Genomic DNA, 25,559 nt, shown 5'->3' on the forward strand with positions numbered 1-25,559 from the left:
AGTTAAAACCGTGCAAGAGCTTGAGTACTTGAATATTATTTATTTTATTAATTAAATTATTATGATAATTTTGTCTAAATTTTGATCGGGTAACATAGAATGTAGTTTAGGCTGTTTAGCCATGTAGTTTCATCTGTCAAACAATTTTCACAAAGCTATCGAAATTGCTTATTTTAGGGATTCGAGTAATTAAGAGATGATAGTTTTGTCGATGTTCAAGGCCAAATCAAAGAAGACCTTTAAATTCTGTGGCGACTTTTTACATTATGGACTAGTATAGGATAATAGAGCATCGATAAAAGTTTCTTCTGCTAAACAATCATCAAGCTTGCTGGTATCTTACACCTGATGCACATACTCATGCACAAGCCTCCATAGTTTTCAAGCAACCACGACTTAGCAAACTTATACGCTATATATGTCTCATTGATGATATACATAGCTGATACCCAAAAAACGCAAGATTAAACCAAAAACAAAACATTCCTTCAATGTTCACTGAATATCACGACTTGTCATGAGACAAAACGATCAACTGACGGGAGAAGATGCAAAAATTTCTTTTCTAATTTCTATTACATTATTCTCTATGACATGCTTTGAATGTTACACGATGCCACTCACTTGTATCCAGAAGCTTCAATATGATCCCCACCCCCACACACCCACAAAACCATCAACTTGCAACTTATAACTTATTAAAAAAATAAATGCAAAAGACAAACAATATGACTTTAGGTTAGCTGAGAATCTCTATGCTTTAAAAAATTTAAATCTCATGCAGCTTGCCGGAGCATCTTCTGGAGTTGAATAACTTGCTGCTGCTGATCTGGCGGCAGGGAACTCAGCTGCTCTGGGGTCAGATTCAGCACTTGCTCAAGTAACGCAGAATCTACATCGAGGGGAAGTTGCATCTGCAAAGATGATGGTCAAAATTTGGTTAACGTATTATTTAAAAGAAAACTCATCATATTTTGTAACAAGCTTACACCTTCACCTCAGAACATTTCCATAAGTGAAGATACACAAATGCATGCTTGCACTTAAATATACAAGAGCTAGTTCACAAACTACACGGTTTCCTTAAAAAATTACTGGATCTTCAATAAAGGTTCCAAAATGCTCAAGTCATGGCTGACTATTCCATAATAACACCATTGCAACATAACGGAATATTGTCAATAAAATAGAAGCAGACATCAGCTTGACAAGTTGAAACTAAGTTTATCAAACCATCCAGAAAGTATTGTTTTTAGTTCTTCCACAATTTATAACAGAAATGAAAGTTTAAAACAAGAACAGAGAAAAAGCTTCAAGTGAGTAAGCATGCAAAGATTAAGCAACAAATCCCATTAAAAAAATTAAAAAATTAACTCCTCTTTTGCTTCGGTATATCATACACAAAATGTTGGTCCTGTGGACAACCAACGGGCACCTTATGCAGTAGAAAACTTTCCAAAACTTTGTCCTATCACATCAGTGAGATCTATAATAAATTCAGACTGCTCACACATAGTTAAATTATAAGATTAAATATCAACCTGTTAGAACACGCAAAGCTACGAGAAGATGGATCGTAGCTGACGAGAATTAGCTTGAAAAATAATAATAATTAGGAATAATTAAATACCTTAGAGGCTTGCTTCTCAGACTTTGAAGATTCTTCTGCTTGGAAAATTTGTTTTCCGGAAAGATCAACCATTTGGGATGCTGCAGAAACTTGCATATGCATATTTGCGTCTTCTGATAAAGAGGTACCCCTTCCATCATTCAATTTCACCAGTTTAGGTGCTCTAATCACTTGATCTTGGTTATTATTCACAATTATCGCTTTCTCCAATGAACTCAAAGCAAGCCCTTTCGAATCCTTGTTCTCTAATATAGCTGAGGATATAGACTGGTACAGAAAATAGAAAAACTAAATTATTTTGAAGTTGATTGCAAAAGCCATGAGCCGACAAATTTTTGACGAGATGGCTTGTAATATGTCATTTTCATACAACAAGGTGCAAAAAGTTCAAGAAAGCTTCTTTTCAGATCATGGTAGCTAGCAGACACTTGTAAACGAGTCAATCTTTCAGACAATAAAAATTCCATCCACAATACAAAAATAATTACCACAAAATTAAGCCAGTTAAACCAGCCTCAGCATGTGCTGTTCGCTCAATTCTTTTCTCATTTTGCAGTGTAAAGTAACATCCATGTGAACACATGCTGATACACACACACACATATATAATACATACATCAATAGAAATTTATACAAGACCCAGAAGTTACTGAAATGAAGACTATTGGGTCAAGGCTTGGTTCGATCTACCAGATCTAACTGCAGTTCTATAAGCACTATGTACAAGTGGATAACGCTTTTACCCAAACAGACTCTGATGCCCCCTAACAAATATATTCAATCAAGTTGAATCCAATTGTTCTTGAAGTTGAATCCATTTTACGGACAATTCATTCCCTATAAAATTGTGTCAAGTGACTTCACTTCTTGGGTTGATACACCTCAAGCCAAGTTGGGCTTAAAATTGGTAGAAATCTGTGGATTGTATTAAGGCAGAAAGATAGTGCTAGCATTCAGAGTAATCAGCTGCCATTACACACCAAATCAGTAGGTGGGTCAGACGTATTAAGGCAGAAAGATGAGTGCTAGCATTAAGAGTAATCAGCTGCCATTACATGCCGATTCAGTAGGTGGAATTTGACCCACCTGTCGTGACATTGATGGTTGCGCTTGTTGGTTCAATGAAGAGGAAATTGGCACATGAATTTGTGGTCTGACTGACAGGCCACCCGATAACTGTGGACGAACAGATGGAAGGGATGAAATTCCAGATTGCACAAGCAGTTGAGCTTGATGTGGAATTTGATTTTGCATTAGTTGTGAATGTTGAATCTGAGATTGTGTAGGCACATGTGTTATCTGAGCATACTGCTTTGGTGCACTAACAGACATTTGACTTTCACGTGAAGCTGGCAACAAACCAAAATGTGGTTTGTTCTGTGGAAGGGGAGGCAATCCAGGAAGAGTTTGACCACTCTGCACTAAGTGTTGCATTGACTCGGCAGAGGGTTGGCTAATATTTGCCATCTGCAACTGCACAGTATATAATATAAGACTTGATTGCTCCACCGTGGAGCTTTCAACTAGATAATAGCAAGATACACTCTGGATAAAAAGAACAAACCATTTGCGGAGAAACCATCCCAAGCATTATCTGGGCCTGCACTCAAACACATTGTTGTGAAGATACAGTTCATGTAGAATCATGCAAAGAAGCTATAATATGAAGAAATCGAAAAGAGGTAGAAGAAATATCTTCTTATGTTCCCTAGATCAAGGAAATTAGAAGAAAGAAAATATAAACTTTATATATATGTCACAAATCCAACAATATGACAATGACTTTAAAAATATTAACAATAGAACCAGTTTGTAATGGCATCATAATGTTAACAAGAAGATTCAAGTGCCAATAAAAACCTGAAAAAGAGCTTTTGGCAAGTTCGGGATGGCAAGTAAGACCTGCCGGGCCTCTTCTTTATTTTGTGTAGCCATTGCCTGCCATCATTGAATAATTGTATGATGTCATATATTCATCGAGTAGAAACAGACTTACACAAAAAAAAACATTATGATTGGTGCATAAGTTATCTGCATTAATCCTGCAACCTTTCATATGGTTGTAAATTCATTTCAGGCAACAATAAGTGTTAGTCACAAAACTCACCTTGTCGCTTAACAGTGACATTAAATTAGTTTAGTCAGCTTTCAACAAAGAAAATTAATAATAAACCCAAATGAAGTATCGATACCATTGAATGTAGTATATTTTAATCCAGGCTGAATCTTAGTCATATTCTAACCTTTAATTCAGCCATAATCTCTGTTAACTGGTTCCTAGACATTTTGGCCAAATGCCGAGTCAAAGGATCAATGCCCGATAGGGCCTGAGTTTGCAACCCGATCTGATCAGATGAGTTAGCAGTCTGAGCGGCTCCAATGGCTCCAGCCATGACAGTTGCAGCAGCCATGGCAACAGAATCACCCAATGGCCTGTAAAGATTCAGATCCCCACGTGCCACTGGGCCTCCAACTTGTTTTTGAGGGTCTGCATTAGATAATTGAAAATATAAACTAAAAACCGCAAGTTGACCAGTTGAAGACATTTGAAGTCCCTCACTGTTCAACCCTTCCGGTGTACATAAAAAAAATTGATTTTAAATTTGAACTTACCAATATTTGAAGCAATACTGGTACCACCTCTACCCTGCAGAAAAAAATACTTTGTCAAGAAGTTCACATTGAGATATGGTTTTTTCTGAAAAAAATTGAAGGAAATATAATGCAAGCTTACTAATGACTAGGATCAGATTATGAACCAGCCTTTGTAAAACTGATTTACCTGCTCTCGGTTCTTGTCAGCATTCTTGTCATTCTCAGCAAAGTCAACTCTTAGCTGCCGACCATTTATCTCATATCCCTGAAGATTCCGACGAGCACTTAAAGCTGTCTCTTCATCCTTATATTCACAAAATCCATAACCCTTCAGTTTCCCAGTTTCTCTATCAGTAACTAATCTGATAGAGAAAGGAAAGGGAAAATCACGAAGGGCTTTCTTATAAGGTCAATTGACAGAAAGTAAGTGACACCAATTATTAGATAACAAAATATAAAAGGCCCCTAGAACAAATGATTCACCATCGAAAAAAATGGAGAAAGTTTGGTCATTCTTCAAGGCTAACATCATTGTATCGGATACTATTACAATGAAAGACCAGTATCTTTTAGAAGTCCTAATCTTGTTCTTGAAAACAAAGTTCTCTACAAACTGCAGCCAACTCGTTAGTAAATTAGACCAACGCGCCAATCCTCCCATGTCACCACAATTTCACGAGACAGAATTGGGGGCAGCCGTAAAAATTGGTTTAGGGAAAAATTATTTTTGCAGAAATAGGATCCTCTAGTTTTTCTGCAAAAAGCTCATTCGTGCAAATCTCCCTTAGGAAGAGGCGAAGCAACTATATACATATTAGAGAATATAAAGGAGGAAGCAATCCCAATTTCAACAATCCCACCTTTTAACTGACTCACCTGAAAGAAACAACAGGACCGACTTCCTCGCATATTTGAATGAGCTGCTCTTCAGTCGCATCATAAGGTATGTTCCCCACTACACAGATGCCAAAAAACATGCGACAATCATCAGTAACTTTCGTCGCTAAGTAAAGTTACAGAGCAAACACACACACAGACACACACGTGAAGATAGAAACTCTATAGAGAGCAATAATGACCAAATACGCAGCGATGCTGAGATTGAGGAGCGGCAGCCATCAGACGCGCGATATCGAGAGGAATCTTCCACCGGGAATCAGCTTCATCATCACCGTTTTATTTCCTCTTCTGAATAAAATATTATTATCTGTTACTGTTTTACCTGAATAAATTCCACCATTAATCTATAAGCCACTAGGGCTTGATCTCCGGTCCCCGATGGCTAAGAAACCTTAGACCAGAAACCAAGGAAAGCTCGATTTACAGCGGAGACAATTAGTCCCGACAGTCCCACTTCGACCGGAATGGCCAAGAAACCCGAAACATTGGGCCTATCTGAGACCATAACTTTCGGCCAGCCCAAAAATGGTTATTTTAGAATATTTAGAGATAATTCACACATATCTTTATGGTTTGCTTTATTTCCTATTTTCAATTTTGTCATTGTAATTTTGTTCGTGCTAATTACATTTCTCAAATTTTTTTGTGTTTCGATTTTATCTCAAAAATTATTAAGCTTTAACTATTGACGGTCAGCACACACATAAAAATCACATAAGTTCAGGACAAATTTAAATAAGCAGCACTGTTTATATCTCCATTTGGATTTATTTCATCTTTACCCATGCAGACACTTCTTATACATAAAAGATCATGCTCAGGTCTGAGATTGGACAAAAATGTCGGCCGAGTTGGGAGTGGAGATAACGATAATTGGGCGTTTTTATTTTTAGTTTTTTTATTATAGAGGGATGAAAAAACAATATGACAAATTTTGGTATGCCTGCTCTGTTCAGACTTCAATCTTCATAACGTAACCTCAAATCTCCAACCTTTATATGGATGGTTTTTTGAACAGAATTGCATCACATCACATTGAGAGAAAATTTATATTAGATTTGATTTTGTAAATTGAGAGTATTTGTATTTGTCATTTTCAAGTTGCAAGTTATCTTACTCGAATTTTTTTTTTTTTTTTGATATTTGGTAAGTGATCAAAGTTGCCCGTGGATGTGGATATAATTTTATTGAACTTTATAAGTTATGGTGTTTTTTTGTTATAATATTCAATAATATTTATGAGTTTTATTTTCACGGTAGTGTTGATACAACGTGTTTTAAGACAGTCGTAAACAAGAAGAAAAATAAGAAAATGGAGGGACATAATCTTGGTAAGAACAAGGATATGGTAGTATTATTTGAAAAGATGGAAGAAACCAGCTCTTGTGACACATGATATGTGAATTTGAATACCACATACAAGAACTTAAGATACTCTGGGAATCAAAATATGGGGCAGCAACCCAAAATTGCCTCCGATTGTCAATGAATATGACTTGTTGGAATATTAGAGGCCTCCACAAGCCTCTAAAACAAAAGAGTGTCCAATCCTTGGTGGGCACTCATAAGATTGACGTTTTTGGTATTTTGGAATTGAAGTTCCATGATCTTTCTCTCCAAAACTTCATGAGAATCCCATGCTCAGGTATGAAAGTTGCTCAAATTTTTTCTCTTAATAACAAGGGCAGCATTTTAGTTTTTTGGAACCCTGGCTCGTAGACTTAAGCATTGTTAATATAAGTGAACAGTCCATACATGTTGGCATTGCTTGTCTAATGACGAATACCACATTCGGAGTTTCGTTTGTCTATAGATTCAATACTATAGTTCAAAGAGGGTACTTTGGCATGACTTGAAAGTGTTTGGTGCTACCTGTTCCTTACCATGGATACTACTTAGGGACTTCAACAATGTTTTTGTCACCGTCTGAAAAGAAAAGAGGGTTGGAAGTTAAAAATTATGAGACAAAAGATTTTTTGGATTGTGCTGTCTCGCTCGACCTTTGGATCTCCGGTTTAATGGCTGTTACTTCACTTGGACGAGTCCAAAGGTTTGTAGCAAACTTGATCGAGTTCTTGTTAACCACTGTTGGAATACATCGAACATTGAGGGTTTTGCAGAATTTTTAGCTCCGGGTTGTATACCAGACCATACAACTACTATCATTTCGTTTCTTGAAACTCGGCCACAAAAAAGGAAACCATTCAAATTATTTAATATGTGGGCTCTAAGTGACGAGTTTTTAGAGTTGGTAAAACTTAATTGGAAATTTGGAGGACATGATACTACACAATTCAGACTTAAACAACTATTCAAAGGAATGAAGCAACCATTGAAGCAATTGAATTGTAAGATTTCAACCACATTTTTGAGCGTGCGAAGGTTGCTAAGTGGGATTTTGAAGACATGGAAGAGGTAATGCTGCAATCGGGAGTCATGACAGACATGTATAAATAGATCAGACGTAATGCCGAGTTGTTACTAGAAGCATAAAGGTTGTTTATTACTCAGAAAGCGAGACTTACATATTTACAGCAGGGTGATAGATGCACAAAGTTCTTTCATGACCTTATCAAGAGAAACAATAGGAAGAACTCTGTTGTTGTAATTCACAATCGGGATGGTGCCATTACTACGGACCCAAATGAGATTGCTGAATGTTTTGTTGAATGCTACAAAGGCTTATTGGGTAAAAAAAAAAGGCAGAAAGAAGTGCGATGAATAGAGATGCAATATCAGCAGGACCGTGTGTTACAATTAGTAAATGAGCAGGTTTGACAGCTATGGTATCTATTAATGAGGTTCGTGATGCTCTTTTTGACATAGATAGTGACAAAGCCTCAGGGTCTGATGGATTTGGCTCTTCTTTTTTTAAGACCACATGGGATATTATCAGTCAAGATGTGTTCGCAGCAGTGCAAGAATTCTTTGTGTCTGGCCGGTTATTGAAACAATGGAACCATTCAATCATTGCCTTAGTTCAGAAACCGGCGAATGTATCCTCAATTACTGATTATCTTCCGATCTCCTGCTGCACAATGTTTTATAAAATCATCTCAAAAATTCTGGTTAGGCTTCGAAGTGTGACGGCAAAATTAATTGATGGGGCGCATGCTGCTTTTATCCATGGACGATCAATTGTCAATAATATACATTTGGCTCAAGAACTGCTTCGGAAGTATGCTAGAAAAAGAGGTTCACCACGATACATTTTAAAAGTGGACATTCAAAAAGCTTATGACAGGGTGGACTGGGCGTTCCTACGTGAGTACTTACTTTTATGAACTTTCCAACTAGATTTAATCATTGGATTATGGAATGTGTATCATCGACATCGTATTCACTTGTGATTAATGGGACGCTTCATGGACACTTTGTTGGCAAAGGAGGGCTACGTCAAGGTGACCCCCTCTCTCCTTTCCTCTTTACATTATGTCTGGAAGTTCTTTCTTGATCTCTTAAATGCATGTCTACATCCCTGCTTTTGCCTTTCACCCTAAATGTGGCCATTTTCGTATCATACACCTTGCTTATGTGGATGACTTGCTATTATTGTCGCGTGGGGATGTCTCTAGTGTTGCACTGGTTATGAAATGCTTGAATGAGTTTGGAGAAATGGCATGGCTGCGAGTTAATTTACTGAAATCTAACAGATATATGGCTAGTATTGATGGATATGTCAGACAACAGATCCTAGAGCTCACAGGATTCAGTGCTGGGAATTTACCAGTTTGCTACTTAGGTGTCCCACTGGCAGCTAGACGGTTGAGATTCTCCGATTATGATATACTTGTTGACGCTTTGACTGCCAAAATCAACTCTTGGCCTCGACACTCCTTATCTTATGCAGAGAAAATTGAGCTTATCAGATCAATACTACAAGGTATGGAATGTTTTTGGTTCTCCATTTTGCCCATTCCAAATGGCATGATTGATGTCATAAAAGCTTTGTGTAAAAAATTTGTGTAGCCAACAAAGCACTCACCCATTGCTTGGGATGTGCTTTGTAAGCCTCTAGAGGATGGTGGCATGGGTTTAAAAAACTTAGAAGGTTGGAACAAGGCACTACTAACGAAAACACTTTGGAAGATTCATTTGAAGAAAGATTGTTTTCGAATTCATTGGGTTAATCATACTTAGATGTATGGTCTTAGGACTGGCACAAAGATGAATCGCCTTTGATCAAGCAGATCTTATCCATTCGTGATGAGTTGGTGCGACGCCATAATTCAGTGGAGAATTCCATAGTCTGTATAGATGTTTGTTTTGGAGACAATATAGATGTTTGGTTTGGAGAGAACCAAGGTCTTTCCCAAGCATATAACTTCTTCATGCAAGGTAGGGGGTATGGCCATGGAAACCACTTCTAAAGAAAATTTGCTTTTACCTAAAGACCAATTTGTATTTTGGTTACTAGCTCATGGGAAATTACTCACTCGTGATAGACTTCATTTTGTACTTGATAAATCTTGTGAGCTATGTAATGCAGCGGATGAATAGACCCTCCACCTATACTTTGAGTGCATTATATCTAAAAAAGTATTTGGAACAGCTTTCGCGATTGGCTACACATAAAGAAAACGATGGGAACATCGACAACAGTATTGAAGGTTTTTCGGACTATGTATAGAGGTAATTCCACACTTACCAAAATGCGTATTGCGGCACTTTCAGCTACTGTTTATTATGTATGGAATCTGCGGGAAAAAAAAAAGAAATAATGAAGAAGATCGAGATTCAGACTTACCGCGTTGTATTCCGAAAGCTACCGAATTATTGTTATATTGTTATAATTGTATCATGTTAGTTTTATTTGCTGTCTACTATCTCTTAGGAATGTCCCGTGTATTTGTACAATAACTCTTTTTACCTCTTTAATAAATAGTTAGTTCATTTAAATAATAATAATAACGAAAGGTATACATATGGGAAATGGTTATCTTTCAGATAAATGATACGAAAAGATTGTTACAACTAGTAAAAGTATTATTATTAATATAATACAATTTAATTTAAATATCATTAAACTTAATAAAATTAAACAATATATATTATTTCATACAAAATAAATTTAACAAAAATATAATGTAAATAATTATTTAAAAATTTACCCTTTAGTTAAATTTTTTGTTTAGATTTATTTTTTAAATAAAACTAATCATTAATTTATCGCTTATTTTTTGTATCAGGAGATTTTGGTTCAGTTTAATTTTTCTAAGTTTTTTTTAAAAATTTAACAGTAATACATTTTGCATGAATTAATTGATTATTTAAAAATTAATATATAATAATTATTTTTATCCATCTTATCCTATTTAATTAATTGAGCAAATCAAAATTAGGGAAACAAAAGTTTAAAAAAAGAAGTTTTGACAGTACAACACGGTATGTTGTTTCTCTCTCCATGCTAGGGGATCCTCTCCCGTACACATAGCAACACATGTTTATTTATGAAATAGATCAACTGTGTCCATATTTATTATAATAAATAATATTTTTGACATAAAAAATAATATTTTTTTATGGGTGAACCAAAAAGAGATCCGTCTTAAAAAAATGACTCATAATACCGTCTCACAAATTTTTTTATAATTATTCTTAGGACTAATTATAAACTTTTCTAAAACAAAATCATTAACCAAATAAGAGTCGAAGTAGATAATAAATCTAATAGCTCAAACAGATACACTAACACATAAGTAAAAAAATGACAAATATATCAGGTGGTGTAAATAGAAATCAAACAATTCATTGATATTATGTTTTAGTCTACACTAATTTGACCATCATTTGATTTGTTATATAAATGATGAAATTTTCACTTTGGTTTCATCCACTTTGGGATTAAATTAATATGCATAAATTTCATTTATAAAATTAATTAAACATAACCAATCAAACTATATCAAAACAAAATTGTAAAAAAATAACCAACTTAAATGACAAATCACAAATGCTTTATCCACAAAAATTAAAGTGGAAGCTTAATATACTAATTATTAATTAAGTCATAAACAATCAACAAATAAACAATTCAAAGAACTATCAAAATACCGAAACAGTAAAAAACACAACATTTAAAATATATTTGAGATTTTGATAGCAATAACCATAACTACAATGAAAACGTTTTCATAATTTAATCTCATTACACATAATTTTCATAAAACGAAATATTTAAAAAAATATTATTTAAAGTTTAAACGAATCAAACCAAAATAAAAATAACAAGACTAAATGAAACATTGTGTCACAGCAGGTCCACAAGATCACAATACTACGGATGTCAATAGGTCGGATCTAAACTTTGCTTCGTATTAAAATCGCCTGCCAAGACGAGTTTAGACCCTGCCTAATGAGTCTAAAAGAGAGTTCGGGTTTGGTTAAACTCACCCCGAACCCACTCGTCAAAATATGCTATATATTTACAAATATAAAATATATATGGATAAATATCGTTAATGATAAAATTATATTATTTATATTAAATAATTAATACATTATCTATAATTTTAGTTTATAATATTTTGGATTGAAATTTTATTATTTATATTTAAAATGAACATATACCATTATAATTTTTGGTTATTAATGAAATACAAATCCATATATTTTAACTTATGATAATATTGTTTTTATCCTGAATATTATTAATATAAATTTGGACATATATATTTAATGATTGTTTAATTTTTAAAATTTTTATTGAATAAATATGAAATTATATATTTCCGACGGGTCTAATGGGTCCAGCTCGTCATCGGGTTCGCAAGGCGGGGCGAGGTGGTGTGGGGCGAACAACGGGTCCATAAGAAAGCATGGCAGGTCTTGGATTTGAACAAACTCATCTCAACCCGGACTCGTTGACATTCTTACTAACACAAATAAAAAATTTCAATTCTCAAATTATAAAAAATAAATTAAATAACTGACAAATCATTATCATAAATAAATAAAAACCAATATTTTATTTTTAAATAGTAAATATGCCCTACGCACACATAAAGTGAACAAATTATTTTTTTGTTACGTATAACTGGTGGACGGTGTTGGTGGCAAATCTTGCTCTTTGGTTTTTGAAAAAAAAAAATGTATCTTGTTCTAGGATTTAAAAATCAAGGTTTAAATGAAAAAAATTTAAGTTTTTAAAAATTTAAATAGGCATTGGATTGGATTTCAAAAAACAAAATGCCAATGGATTGAGTTTAAAAAATTCAATAAGTTTTTGGATAAAATATATAAAACGCTATAAATTAAAAAAAATAAAAATGTCTCATAAATTTTTTTTGTGAGATAATCTCACAAGTAAATTTTATGAGACAGATCTCCTATTTTGATCACCCAAAATATTATTTTTTAGGTAAAAAATGTTTCTTATTATTTTAAATATATACATGATTGACATGTATCACAGATAAAGATCTACCATATCGTATCACAAAAAACTTACTTCCTATGTTATGCTTCATTCAAGGGCTTTCATCTAAGTTGTTTGAGGTCCTTCCAAGTTCCAAGATAACTAACTACTTCAAAAGGGAGTCTCTTTCTGTTTCCCAACACACTCAATTAAACCATACTTTTCTTCCCATTCTTTAGTGGTAACAAAATAAAACGTGAACAAAAATTAGAAGGCCATGCAATAAACCAACTGTTCCACAGTTCCTATACGCACGCTATTAATCAAGCTTAAACATACCCACACAGTTACTAAATGTATAGTTTCAGTAAAAGAAAAAATAAAAGTCAGGAGTTTTTGGTTGGTAAAAAATAATGAACAATACTGGGACCCCTTTTCACAGTTTTCGCCTGAGTTTGTGGCTGAAGAAGCGAAGCACGCACTTCTGCTTGTATTTCCGGCGGTAACTCATTCAAGACGACGGGGTCTATTTCATCACTCTTGTAATTCCATGAATTACTTCTTCTTAGTACATCTTCCCCTAAATTGCATTTGCATCCATCAGTTGTGGCCCCAATATCTGCACCAAATACCAAAGAAAATGGACAAGAAACATGTTAGATTGGATTGATACAACATTCTATTTGAAGAACGCTTCACAAACAATTACCAGAGGAAGAGGATGCTTCGTCATTGCTATGGAAAAATCTCAAGATTGATGGGGTAGTTCTCTGTAACACCAAAAATTGGAAGGAATTTTCATCCAACGTTGTCTTGCAAAAAACTTCTTCAGAAATTTAATAACAAGAAAATTAAAAGAAAACATAATTCACACACTCTATCAAACTTGATGGAATTCCAAAGGATAATAGAATTAGAAATGACGAAATTCTGATTTTAAATTTATCGAATACCCAATACAGAAATCTCACGTATCAAACTGTTCCCAGACATAAAGAAATTTTTAACTCCACGTGCCAGGGTAGAAACAGTGAAAACCCAAACCTTTTCTGTGTCAAACTTCCTTTTCTGTTTCCCTGATTTGACACTAAGTCCACTTCCTTCCTCGACAAATTCCATTTTAGACTGCGTAGGTTTTGATCCGACCCAGCTCTGAACACCTGCTTTACCATTGCTATGAAATCAAACTAATAAAGAGGGAAAAAAGGGCAAACTAAAGCTATGGGCACCATGATATGGAAATAACCTAAGGATGGTGGCAACAAAATTTCTTCTTTGAGCCTTTCTTTTTGTTCTTTCATTTGGAAGAAAGATAATGGCTGGTTATCTGTAAATTTTGTGCCAAAAACTGAATCCTGCATCACAGAACAATATAATAAGACTTTAGTTAGTAATACATATGTGATACGTATTCATAATTAGTTGAGAGAATCATTAAAGTTTCACAACGACAATGTTATTTTACAATTTGTTACAATAACTACATCTTCTTAACAGAGATTATTTGTAAAATATGCGAGGAACATTCAGGCTACACAATGTACGGGAGGGATCTTTTAAACATCCAAAAATTTTTGTGTTTCGTTTTTCCAAAACAAACAAAACAAAATTGTTCTATGTGACTCTAGCTCCCGAATTCAAATGATACGGATAGGGGATGAACAGGTGGCAAGGAGGGATTGCTACTCATCACAGGGATAATGGAGCTCAATGAAAAATATTCACCGCATGCTCTTACAGGGGAATACTTGCTTCTCTCCAATCAAAGACCCTATATTATCATGCATTTGCCTCAACAAATTTTAACAGGGGATCAAGCATTCATGCCGACATAAGTACAAGTGAAAAATTTGCTAGCATGATTTCTTTGGTGCTTATCCTATTTCATCTATGTGCAGCATAACTTTCCTCAATGTAATAATGCATGCACCAACCATATTAAGATGAACACATATACTGCAATACCGCTGGATAAAGAATTCAAACCACAGATTAAAACATTATGTCTTTGTCAAAGTCCAATAAGATAAGAAATTTCCTGTCCGGATACATTTGATATAAACAAAAAGAGGAAAAAAAGCCTCTACGTCAGCTTCATGTTCATTTTCATGCAAATAAGAACACTTCATTCGGAATACTAAATCAAACCTTGCCTTGCTAACTTCTGTATCATTTTCTTTCGGATACAAACCAGGCATGTCCTGCTGAGTCTTTGCTTCATCCTCACAAGGGTCTAGCTCTGAACCAGCTAAATGTAATTGTACCAAGCTTCCATGACCTATAGCTTATAGATAGATGAGAATGGGAATCACGTTAACAAAGAGTTGCAATTAGACCAGAATGGTATCATATAGAACCTGAGGATGATAAAGATGCTGCATCATTGGTGAATACATAATCTGATTCTTTTCTGGAGGTACAATTTTGATCTTCATTGTGGAAATATTTCGTAATTGAGTTGGTCCCCTGATAGAAGTATTGCACATAAAATTGAGAAAGAATTGACTATAAACATAAAACAGTCTTAGTTGGATAAAAGATGACGCGATTAAAGATAATTGAAATGGCAAACAGACACAGTCAAGTGTTGTCGACATGAAAGTATTAGGAGTCAAAAAAGCACAAAATAGATTCCAGGCTCAAATAAATGGATAATGGGGAAAAACTGAAAGTGATTGGTCAAAACTATTTCTTGAAATATCAAACACCCAGAGGTCTCTGTTTTGCCATCCTTGAAACCCATGCTTGGTTATAGGTGTACAGAAATCAACCACTTGGCTATAGATGTATTGGAAATCAACCTTCAAAAACTCTTTCATTTAATCAGCAATAATAAGTTTATTAAGTTTTTGTATGCGAAATAAACTGATGTATATTAAATAAAACTAGGGTGTTGCAACTGAGTGTTGCATTAACTAGTAACCTTATGATAAACAAAAAGTTTCTACAAGAAACTAAGTTACAAATGATTAGATAATGACAACAGTTGACAAAAGGAACAAGATTCAAACACAAGAAAGCAAAAGACAGCAGGACACAGAGTTGCTTCAACTCACAGATGGTATTGCAACAATTTTACTGGCTGACACCGAGAGACCAGTTATTGCCCACTCATGTTGGTTGCTTCCTTTCGCTTTGACATTGTATATGCCAATGTATTCACGCAAACCAGTATGAAATAAGCTGAGAGAGTCCTCTTGAATCTTGGTAGTTCCATACCTTAATGGACAGGACTTTGAGGGAAATTTTTTTAATGATTCAGAGTCATTCAACTGCATTTGAAATATATAAAGTTATCAGATGAGTTCACTAACATAAATCTTTCAAGGCAATAAAATTTGTTCGGAAGAAGATATTTGAACTGATGTTAATTTTAAAAAACTCATTGAGGAAGACCATAGACCTTATATGCACTTGCATGCAGTGTGAGAGTATGAGCGATCCGTTTATTCTGTTCTAGATCAGATTGCAGCCGCTCACTTAGTTCTTCACAAAGCTCATTGAGCCACTTTTGAACCTGCAATTATAGCATAACATAAGGGAAAATTCAGAATATAAAGTGACAGGAATAAATTGCAGTATTGTAGCAAATTGAAACGATTAGTCACTTATAACAGGATCATCTCTTATGAAAATACGTACAGACGAGAGAGTTTTAAGAGCCTGAGGTCCAGGAAAAGTCTTCCCAGAACCATGACTTTTGGGAAGAAGGCGACCCTCAACTTCTTCTCCGCATATCCCTCTTGCAATATTCCATAACCAAGTACTGCACATAAAATAAGTTAAGCCTTGCTTAACGAAAATGCAGAATTCAAATGTGACAGTGCAGAAAAAGTTCTCCCACAACCCACAGTAGTAATAAAGTTCCAATTTCCTGTGACTTTAAAATATTCTAAAATGAATTTCTACAAAAAGAACACGAAGTCTAGAAAAAGATCTCCTACACCACAAATGGTCGTGACGTACACAACAAACTCCTCAACTAAGAGGCAAAGAAGTTACATGAACTGCAATTATGTAGTTTTATCTTTTCTTCCTTCTTTTAATATTCAGGCAAAAGCCACAACCATCAGATCTGAAACTGAAAAGCAAGTGTAGAAATAATTCTTAAGGATCTCAACTAATTTGAGTATATGCTACATACGATAAGAATCATATCAAATATGGCAGTTTTTTACGCGTTACGGAATGTGCTTGTGATGTTAGTAGCAGTTTGAGTAAGTATAAGAATCAATCAGAATTTATGGAAATGGCCAAATCATTGACGGCGACATTTTTCCTCACATGTAAAAAAATAATCTGAGCATCATGCAAATGTTAAGTAGATGACAACCCAGTATTTCGTCCGTAGCGTTCTTGCAGGTTCTCCTCTGAAAACTGCAATAGATCTCCAACAGTACTCACACCAAGTTCAGTTTCCAGAGAAGTTCCAAGCTTTCCGCCAAGCTGTTTCCTGTAGTAAGGTCTGCGTTAAACTATGCTTACAAACATATAAAATTGGAAAAAAACAAGCAAATCATGGCAATTCAGCATAAAAACAATAACAGTAATAACCATTTTTGTTGGAAGATATTCTTGAACCATTACAAAACACAAGCTGCAAATCACCATACATTTTCTTTATGGGAAGAGGTTCAAGAAACTTCTTTACAGATGAGAAGGGCACAACGGTTTGTTGAGCAGGCTTATGCATACCACTTGTTAATTTTGCCAGCATCTGATGACACCATAAATACCCCTTTAAAAGTCTAGACAGAAACAGTTTTTTGTGGGTGTGTCAATAATTACAGCACATTTATACATATACGGCTGAAAAATCCTCTGACCTTATTATGAGCAATGCCCGCAGAACATGTAAATTCAGTCTCTTTCAAAACTTCCAGTCGGAGTTCTGCAACAATAAGGGCTCCACATGCTAACAACTTATCACGATGATCAGTATCGTTCATAAGAAACCATTCCCTCACACAGTCTCTAGCGTTGAGGCCATCCTGGACACAAAGTGAGAAACAAATACAGCAGCTCTTACAAATGCAAGATAAAGGAATCTGCCAACAAAAGGGAAAGGAAATTCCGCATGTTCCTGGTTTTTAAACATATTCTACTCAAGTCTTTTCCCACGAAAAAGAGAAAAAAATTGCCTCACAATGACAGACAGACTGCCCTTCAGGGGAATGCCAAATGCCCACATCGAAACCTTGGCTTTGGCCACAAAGTATCTGATTAGTGAACAGCATGTAATGTGTGTGCCTGTGCTCCATTGGGGTTCAGGATTGGTGGATAGGGTTAGGAATGCACAAATTTAGGGAAAAGTGGTACTTCGTATTCGAGTCACATGTTCAACCTTAAACTCGTAACTTTAATAGCATGGTTATTTGACATACTTGGTTATTAACTCACAATAATCATAAACACTAATGACACAATTGAAGCTGCAAGAAAAAAAAATTGAAGCATATGTTCCAACCAAATGAAGCCCCAACACATGTGACTTAAGCGCTTCTTCATCAGTTAGCTCCAATATTCCATTGGGGTGTTCAGCTAACATTGTTTCTGCGGCTTCAGTAAGATCAAGATACACTTCATCAATAGAAGCACGCTCACATCGACCTTTCCTGGAGAGAATGGATATGACCTGCAAACATTTCAAATACAATTAGGTGTTATACAAGGTTGATGATGAAGGAAGGTTTTAACGTCTTCAGACCTCTGAACCAGCATTTCGATACACGCTCAAATCCGCCTTTCCACGAGCCACAGGAACTTGGACAAGCTGAATTTCAGGACATATTTTCTTTGCTTCATCGCCTCTCATTGAACTTAAAAATTCACAGAAGATTTCAACATTCAAGAGCAGTGAAAAAATTCACTCGCAAAAGCAGTTTTATAGTTTGAGCATCTACCGTTTAACCCCAAAATTACGGGCTTCATAACCCACAGCAATAAGGCCTCCGCCTTTCCAGGAGTTGTATTGTACGACGGCAGTGGGTTGACCTCTTAGATTTGGCTGTTTACGCTGCTCAACTACAGATACAATGACCATTTATGACAAAGTGAATAGGGAGAATTTTTAAACAAAAAAAATGTTAGAGAAATTCTTGGAAGACAGAAGCTTGGTTGTGTTGTGGTTCATAAGATGATAATGCAATGCATAAAGAAATTCAAGCAGAGGATGTCCACTCAAGAGGACAGCATTCACCATTTAGACATTCACCTATAATAGTAGGTCGGAGTAACTAAGTGCCAAAGCAAACAAGTTGCCTCGTATCACTAGAAAAATGGTAAATCTGTGTCTCCAACCATACGACATTGACTCTTGCCCACTCCTATAAACATTACATATTTGGTACATATTGCTTTATAAATTACATATCTTTTAGCATTACCACGTATACATTTCTCAAGTTCCTGGCCTGGGCGGTGCTTCACCAAAAACACCCCAGCACTCTCTAATCCGTTTATTTGTTTCCCAAGGACATAATTGTCGGCCAATTATCAGCAAAAGGAGTGATCCTGGTTGGGGGTGCACGTGGCATGGTCTGTACATAGTAACGAAGTTGCACCATATTTTGTGCATAGCATCACAAGATATTCCCAGGAAACCATAATTATCTAGTAAATAATGCGAAAAAAGAAGCCACCATGGAGAATATGAACAGCACGAAAATTCACAGATCGCTCACTACTTTTTGAGTAAAAACCATATGACTATTTACCCAGAAAGGAAAAAAGAAATCTTGATAGTGGGTGTGAGTTTACACACGTACATAGATATGGAAAGAAAGAAGACCTTGAACATAGAAGCAGTCCATGTCGATGTGGGCGATAACCCTTGCATCCGATGATTCTGGTTTTGCCACCGGCATCTTCCCGCAATTCTTTGAACCCCTGTCTTTACAGCAGTTTGCTCGTTTAAATAGGAGGAGTGTCTGTGCCCGTTTCGTTCCGTTCCATTTATCAATTGTTCTAGCAAGAAGCAAAGAACATAAGAGATTTTTTTAAAAAAATTATTCAACTATTTTTTATATCATAAATTTCAGAAAGATAAGCTAAATTTTTCTATTGTTTAGTGCTATTATATTGTAAGAGGAAGCGGGTAAATTACTATCCTGCTAATTTTATTTGTCGTTTTCTGAATTAATTTTGTTTTGCTTAAAATTTTGATCTATCATGAAAAAGTGAAGTTATAAAGATATTAAATAATTTATTGATATCTGTTTGTACATACAAAATTACCAATATGCTTGTTCTCTACATGCAAAATGAGTGATTGAGTGAAAAACCAGGTAAAATCAAAATGTAAAGAATTCCCAATTAAAAGTCCAACTTCGCGCCATCATTTGAAAACTCAACTCGGAATGGCAATAAAGTGGCTTTCATGCATGGCATAACTCGTGAAATTTCAATTTGATTTCAACAATATTATATTGTATTCAAATTATTAAACAACGAGGAAATCCAAAATGCTAAAAAATATTAAAATTAGCATCATATTATGTATGAAAAGATCCCATAATCATGAATTTGAGCCTTAGCTCAATGTAAAATTCAGACATAAACTATCAAAACATCATTGTACAAGTCCAAGTGGTGTGGCATGTCACAAATTATTTTCCAGTCCATACTTGGATGTGAACCTGAAAACTCGCGGTTCTTCCTCAACAAGGTATTCACCCTTCGCTTTAGTTCTCTTTCAATGCATTGAGCTAATCCACTCCTTTCTAAAACTTTAACCAACTTAAGAAATAATTCTGTATAATTCACAATCCCTTCTGGCTTCTGTAAACACCACCACCCCCCCCCCCCCCCCCCTCTGGTTGGTTGATTTACAGCATATATGATGATTCCTCTGATCATTTAACTCTAACCATGAGAATAAGATGCACATTCTTCTTGAATATGGATCGAAGCTCCTCGTTAGCTTCCATGCCTATCCGCCTGCATCATTATTTTATTATTCGCAGAAACATAAAAAAATTATAAGAAAAAATTATGAAGCATGCTCACCCTATTTTGGACCCTTTACTCCCGACTAAAATTTTGCGTTGGCTCATCTTGTGAGTAATGAAGTGTTGCTCGATCCGGAGAGAACCGTCTCTCAATTCCTTCCACCCCATCAAACGATGTTCAATGTCATATGGTATTTCCTAGGTTTGCGGAAAATTAATAAACACGTACTTGTCTCCCACATATGGCATCACAACACATAATGCAATGCGAGTTTAAATTACCTGATGCACATGATCCAACAATCTCTCCCTCACAACCTCTAGTGATATGTTCTTCATAACTTCTTCACTCATGCCCAAGGGTTCTTCGTCCCATGGCCTTTTGACTCCCTAACCAATAATATAAGAGCAAATTGTAAAGCTCTGTGGAGTTCTCATTTCGTTTATTTGCTATGTCATACACAAAGGTACGAAATACAACAGATTTTCACTGATCGAAAAAAATGAGAAAAACAAGAACCAGAAGTTACAGAAATGCAGAACATACTTCAAATTTTCGCAAACTTTTTTCCATCCAAATGTTGGAACATTTTATTTATTAATATTGATGTCCGTTAACTAATAACTACCTGCTCTGTTAAATATTGAGTAAGATCTCTCACTCCGGCACCCTTCAGTCCTGAAATCATGAAGTACCTAGCAAGCAGTAAAACTAACATCAGGCATCATTTAGATGAATAGTCAACTAGAGATGAAGTATTTACCTTTCATATCCCGGAAGGTCCCTGAATTCCTCAGAAACTTTTTTAAGCTCATTTTTCTTTGTGACTAAATCAACCTTATTCATGCATAACACACGCTTTTGGTTTGGGTATTGTATTGACCCCATTCTTTCAATCAATCTCACCACTCTTGAGTCAGGTCTAGATTCATGAAAAATAAGAAGACAAGTCAAACCTCCACAATTCAAAAGCCACATAATAAAACAAGGATACACCACAGCAAAACCGTGAAACAACTGCAAGTTGAAAATATCACACTCATATCTAATCCATCATTAGAATTACAACTTATGAACTTCCTGATCTGTGTCAGTAAAATAGTTCACTTTGTTCTGAATAATAACACACACAGAGAAATGGATGCACATGTCTTTCAGTGTTGACAGAGCCTTCAGTTAACTAAATGTTAAACCACATCTTTCTGAATAATACCACCACAACATAAATAGATGGCTCCTACCGCCTCAGCCGCCTAGGCGGTGCCCAGTCGGCGCCTAGGCGGTTAAATTTTTTTAAGTAATTTTTTTATAGATAATCATAGATAATAATGCAATATAATCATTTTTATATAAAATAGTACAATTAAATAATGTTTAAGCACAAAATACAATATCATCTAGATAATGTGCAATTAATAAAGATTTATCATATATTAATGATATGCTAACAAAGTTATATAATCATTTTTACCAAAAAAACTAAGTTTAAATTTTTATTATTTTTTTGACTGCTAGCGGCAATAGGCGGCGGCGGCGGTCGGCAGGCGACGGCGAGCGGATTGTGTGTGGTGGTTGAGAGTGAAAATCAAAAATAAAATAAAGAAAGTGAGGTGTTTTAGTGTTTTAATATTTAAAATTAGTTGACTTTGACTAGATTTTAAAATTGTTGACTACAACTTAAAAATCTTGACTGCCTGTCTCGCCCGCCTCGACCCGCCTCCCCAACGCAGTATAGCTTGGGCCGCCTAAAACACACGCATCATGTATAGGCGGTGCGATTGAGGGCCGCCTACCGCCTAAGTACCGCCTAGGCGACCGCCTCGACCGCCATTTAGAACACTTTACATAGAATATCTACGGTATAGCTTCAAGACATTACACCAAATTTAGAAAAGGGATGACAAGATATTGGGGAACGTCAGACAAAATAATCAGCAGATGTTAGCCAAATTACTGAAAGAAAAGCTGAACCTGGTGAGATGCCGGTGCACATCAAAAATAACTATCAGAACGTCATATAAGTAAATGGAACTCCAAGCACTTTCATTCCGGACTTTGATATCATTGTAAGGAAATCCACTTTTCTTGAGCATAAGACCTGGAGTATCAAAAAAACACTGAAAAAATATCACAATTAGTTGGAAACATCAACAGTAGTAGTTGGATTTGGGGTAATTAAATATTCTTCCCAAGAGTAATTATATTCTTTCTAGTGTAAGGATTAAGGCATAAGACCACACTCCAGGGGATTAATTATGGGCACCATAAAGAAAATAAACTTACTGAGAAATCAGATCAAGGCCATAAAATACCAGAAGTACATAGTTAAACGCATATGCTCTCACATGATACTTGTAAAACTGAAGTAAATCAAGTATCTAAACGTACAATTTGGGTATCGCCTTTAGTCAAAACTCCCAGCACCTCATGCGTTGTGGTATTTATCTTCCGTGAAACTGCTGAAACTTTAGTCCCAACCTGGGAAAAAAAGTCATGAAGATGGCAAATTAGGTAACTGTTTAAAGTTTTCTCTTCATCCATACCTTACGCACACAGAGAAATAAAAAACGTGGCCAGAATCAATTACCAAAATAGCTACATGAAACGGAAGAACAATTCTAGAACAAAACTTCCAAAGACATTGAACCAATTGCAATTATTCTTAGATCCCAATAAAAATAAGCATCCAATAAACAAATGCATCAGCACTTAATAAACTAGTCAATAGCCAGCTTGCTCTGGATAAGTCTATCTAGAGAAAGGATGCAACTTAACCAAGGATGCAACTTAACCAACGAATGTATTATTTGAAAAATTCCCCCAACCATGACCAAAACTCAAAGGTCAAAGCTTTTGGTCTGTAGACAGAAGGCAAAGCAAAAACAAAAAAAATAGAAAGAGAAAAGGACCATGAAATTAGTGAGAGCAGATTTCCCAGCATTGGGAGCCCCGATAACGCCAACAGACAGAGACTTCTGGTCCTCCTCCTTGACCTCCCTCACCTCCACATCCTCGTCCTCATCTTCTACATCCAAAGACGGCTCCAGTAGTGCCTTTGCCAAAGCGGCGGCCTTGTTCTTCTTCTCTTCCTCCCTCCTCAAGATTCTCATATGCGACACATCCTCCCCAAAAACTTTGCTTTTTATCGTGTCCCTGTACGTATTGGACCACGTTGCATCATCATTGCAAGTAATATTACCACCATCATTGGGTTTCAAGTCAACATTGAAGTCGTCATAATGGGAGCTATCAAACACGGCCTCTTGTGGGTATTCAAATTCCCCTGAATTTGTGGGAGAAAAGGGGTCAGGGTGCTGAGGTTCGGCGGAATAAAAACGATGTAGAAAGGGAGAATTGAAAAGGGTGAATTGAGCGGAGCAGAGTGAGGCCCGCAGCGTTCTCAATGGCGCCCGAACGACTATCATAATTTGAAGAGAAATGGACGCGCGTTAATCAGCAGAATCTAGTGTGGATGTATGCGTATGTTCTGTAGTTCGATGCAGAGTACGGAAGGTTTTCCATATCGGAAAGGGTTTAGAGACAACGGAGGTTAGGAGCGGAAGGTTGGGGCATGATGGTCATTTCGTAAAAGAAAAACTAAAAATCAGACCTTGTTAATTAATTAATTATTTATTCTGTGAAAACAACAAGAAGAAGTGTTGACTAATTTGAAGTCATGTTTAGGGAGAAGGGGAAAAACAAAATCAAATCGTCCATTGATTAAAAAAAAGAAAAAGATATATTTCTCATTTTAAAGGTTTTGTTTGAATTAATTAATATATCATTAAGATTTTCTGATTATATATCTAGATTTGATCTAACTTGACTCATGTTTTACAAAAAAATTAAAATCATAAATCATAATATCATCTATATATAGCTTATTCCGAAGTGTAGGTTCGATGGATCCGATCATGAGGTGTCAAGAGCCGATGGACACGTGGGAGTTCGGACGTTCCGAAGTGTAGGTTCGGTGGATCCGATCATGAGGTGTCAAGAGCCGATGGACACGTGGGAGTTCGGACGTTCCGAAGTGTAGGTTCGATGGATCCGATCATGAGGTGTCAAGTGCCGATGGACACGTGGGAGTTCGGACGTTCCGAAGTGTAGGTTCGGTGGATCCGATCATGAGGTGTCAAGAGCCGATGGACACGTGGGAGTTCGGACGTTCCGAAGTGTAGGTTCGATGGATCCGATCATGAGGTGTCAAGAGCCGATGGACACGTGGGAGTTCGGACGTTCCGAAGTGTAGGTTCGGTGGATCCGATCGTGAGGTGTCAAGAGCTGATGGACACGTAGGAGTTCGGACGTTCCGAAGTGGGTTCGGTGGATCCGAACATAGCCTATAAATAGTGCTCGGAAGTCCTCATTTTGGAGGGCAAGTTCTTGAAGTTGTGTCTCATAGTTGAGAGGTTTGGAAGGTTTCTAGGGTTAGTTGTCGGTCGAGCGATAGCCAAGAGCTGCCAGGATTGGTAGTGTAGCGACGCCTGAGTTACGAGGCAATCGACATCAAAGGGCTGTCGACGGACGAAGGTAAACCCTAAACCTTTGGTAGTACTGGTTTTGCTAGTTGAGCATGGTAGTATTGTTCATTGGGTATGCTTTTGATGCGTAGGCTTGTTCTAGACCTGATTAGCGGTGTTGCGTAAGGCCAGGCTTGCTGTGATAGAGGTACGAAAGTACTATCCGAGATATCCTGGTTGAGTATACATCCTTATATGTGTTGCATGATTATGTGGTGCATTGATATATGTCATATGATGCATGCTATTATGTCACGTTTATTACTGCATGTTGCATTTCATGTTGAGCCGTATCTCCTTCGAGATAGCCTTTACTGTTGAGCTGTATCTCTTTCGAGATAAGCTATATCTTGTGGGGCCGCTCAGCCCTGTCTTGTCTTGTGGACGCATGGACACCGAGAGTACACAGTGGCCGACGGGTCGGGAGGGCTTCGGTGATCCGGGACATTTTAGGTCCACGTCTGTTCTTGCAGTGGATGCAGTGACCCAGAGGTAGTACCGCGCGGCACTATCCACTTGGCGCCTCTAGACTGAGCATTTTGAGATCCTTTGTTACTCCTGTTTCTTGACTACCCTGGTATCATATCATAGCATGTGCATTTCA

At 36.3% G+C, this 25,559-nt stretch overlaps 4 protein-coding genes across 9 annotated transcripts; 1 reads left to right on the forward strand and 3 right to left on the reverse strand.

Moving 5' to 3' along the window:
- Window positions 1-461: 461 nt before the first annotated feature.
- LOC140838614 (cleavage stimulating factor 64-like) lies at window positions 462-5,639 on the reverse strand. Of its 5 annotated transcripts, none has more exons than XM_073205055.1 (10): window positions 5,305-5,639; window positions 5,102-5,180; window positions 4,405-4,490; window positions 4,244-4,272; window positions 3,874-4,118; window positions 3,491-3,568; window positions 3,195-3,230; window positions 2,717-3,103; window positions 1,631-1,897; window positions 462-914 (listed from the first exon to the last, which is right to left on the reverse strand). In XM_073205055.1, the coding sequence occupies exons 2-10, from the start codon at window positions 5,132-5,134 to the stop codon at window positions 777-779; spliced, it is 1,299 nt and encodes a 432-aa protein (XP_073061156.1). In that variant the 5' UTR covers window positions 5,135-5,180; window positions 5,305-5,639; the 3' UTR covers window positions 462-776. The 5 variants fall into 5 exon arrangements, with proteins under 5 accessions (XP_073061156.1, XP_073061158.1, XP_073061157.1 ...); XM_073205057.1 differs by having other exon boundaries at window positions 463-914; window positions 4,244-4,277; window positions 4,413-4,490; window positions 5,270-5,639; XM_073205056.1 differs by having other exon boundaries at window positions 463-914; window positions 4,244-4,277; window positions 4,413-4,490; window positions 5,305-5,638.
- Window positions 5,640-8,587: 2,948 nt separating this feature from the next.
- Window positions 8,588-9,094, forward strand: LOC140838113 (uncharacterized). The gene has a single exon (XM_073204197.1). It carries the CDS (start codon window positions 8,588-8,590, stop codon window positions 9,092-9,094), a length of 507 nt encoding a protein of 168 aa, XP_073060298.1.
- Window positions 9,095-12,691: 3,597 nt separating this feature from the next.
- LOC140838615 (DNA polymerase eta) lies at window positions 12,692-19,461 on the reverse strand. Its single transcript, XM_073205058.1, has 16 exons — window positions 19,273-19,461; window positions 18,386-18,506; window positions 18,190-18,301; window positions 17,950-18,117; window positions 17,309-17,473; window positions 17,096-17,199; window positions 16,816-16,935; window positions 16,125-16,248; window positions 15,886-15,999; window positions 15,539-15,754; window positions 14,840-14,948; window positions 14,636-14,760; window positions 13,729-13,837; window positions 13,527-13,645; window positions 13,192-13,252; window positions 12,692-13,101 (listed from the first exon to the last, which is right to left on the reverse strand). Exons 1-16 carry the CDS (start codon window positions 19,346-19,348, stop codon window positions 12,869-12,871), a joined length of 2,076 nt encoding a protein of 691 aa, XP_073061159.1. The 5' UTR covers window positions 19,349-19,461; the 3' UTR covers window positions 12,692-12,868.
- A 495-nt stretch (window positions 19,462-19,956) lies between these two features.
- LOC140838617 (GTP-binding protein ERG) lies at window positions 19,957-24,019 on the reverse strand. Of its 2 annotated transcripts, none has more exons than XM_073205060.1 (8): window positions 23,342-24,019; window positions 22,821-22,910; window positions 22,404-22,549; window positions 21,196-21,354; window positions 21,061-21,127; window positions 20,714-20,821; window positions 20,490-20,629; window positions 19,957-20,412 (listed from the first exon to the last, which is right to left on the reverse strand). In XM_073205060.1, exons 1-8 carry the CDS (start codon window positions 23,855-23,857, stop codon window positions 20,400-20,402), a joined length of 1,239 nt encoding a protein of 412 aa, XP_073061161.1. In that variant the 5' UTR covers window positions 23,858-24,019; the 3' UTR covers window positions 19,957-20,399. The 2 variants fall into 2 exon arrangements, with proteins under 2 accessions (XP_073061161.1, XP_073061160.1); XM_073205059.1 differs by having other exon boundaries at window positions 19,957-20,420; window positions 23,342-24,017.
- Between the last annotated feature and the right edge of the window lie 1,540 nt (window positions 24,020-25,559).

This window comes from Primulina eburnea, chromosome 8 (assembly GCF_022965805.1).
Source record: "Primulina eburnea isolate SZY01 chromosome 8, ASM2296580v1, whole genome shotgun sequence".
In the NCBI taxonomy this organism is placed as follows: Eukaryota; Viridiplantae; Streptophyta; class Magnoliopsida; order Lamiales; family Gesneriaceae; genus Primulina; species Primulina eburnea.

Excerpts from the sequence above, each read along its gene's own strand:
- LOC140838615 (XM_073205058.1), bottom strand. The coding sequence starts at position 19,348 with ATGCCGGTGGCAAAACCAGAATCATCGGATGCAAGGGTTATCGCCCAC. Across the intron at positions 16,000-16,124 it reads CTCTTAAAACTCTCTCGTCT|GTTCAAAAGTGGCTCAATGA; the intron begins GTACGTATTTTC and ends CTATAATTGCAG. Across the intron at positions 13,838-14,635 it reads ATGATACAGAAGTTAGCAAG|GATTCAGTTTTTGGCACAAA; the intron begins GCAAGGTTTGAT and ends TCTGTGATGCAG.
- LOC140838113 (XM_073204197.1), top strand. The coding sequence starts at position 8,588 with ATGCATGTCTACATCCCTGCTTTTGCCTTTCACCCTAAATGTGGCCAT.
- LOC140838617 (XM_073205059.1), bottom strand. The coding sequence starts at position 23,857 with ATGATAGTCGTTCGGGCGCCATTGAGAACGCTGCGGGCCTCACTCTGC. Across the intron at positions 21,128-21,195 it reads GACCTTCCGGGATATGAAAG|GTACTTCATGATTTCAGGAC; the intron begins GTAAATACTTCA and ends ACTGCTTGCTAG. Across the intron at positions 20,630-20,713 it reads TGTTGGATCATGTGCATCAG|GAAATACCATATGACATTGA; the intron begins GTAATTTAAACT and ends CCGCAAACCTAG.
- LOC140838614 (XM_073205053.1), bottom strand. The coding sequence starts at position 5,344 with ATGGCTGCCGCTCCTCAATCTCAGCATCGCTGCGTATTTG. Across the intron at positions 4,119-4,243 it reads CAGTATTGCTTCAAATATTG|ACCCTCAAAAACAAGTTGGA; the intron begins GTAAGTTCAAAT and ends TATCTAATGCAG. Across the intron at positions 3,569-3,873 it reads AGATTATGGCTGAATTAAAG|GCAATGGCTACACAAAATAA; the intron begins GTTAGAATATGA and ends CAATGATGGCAG.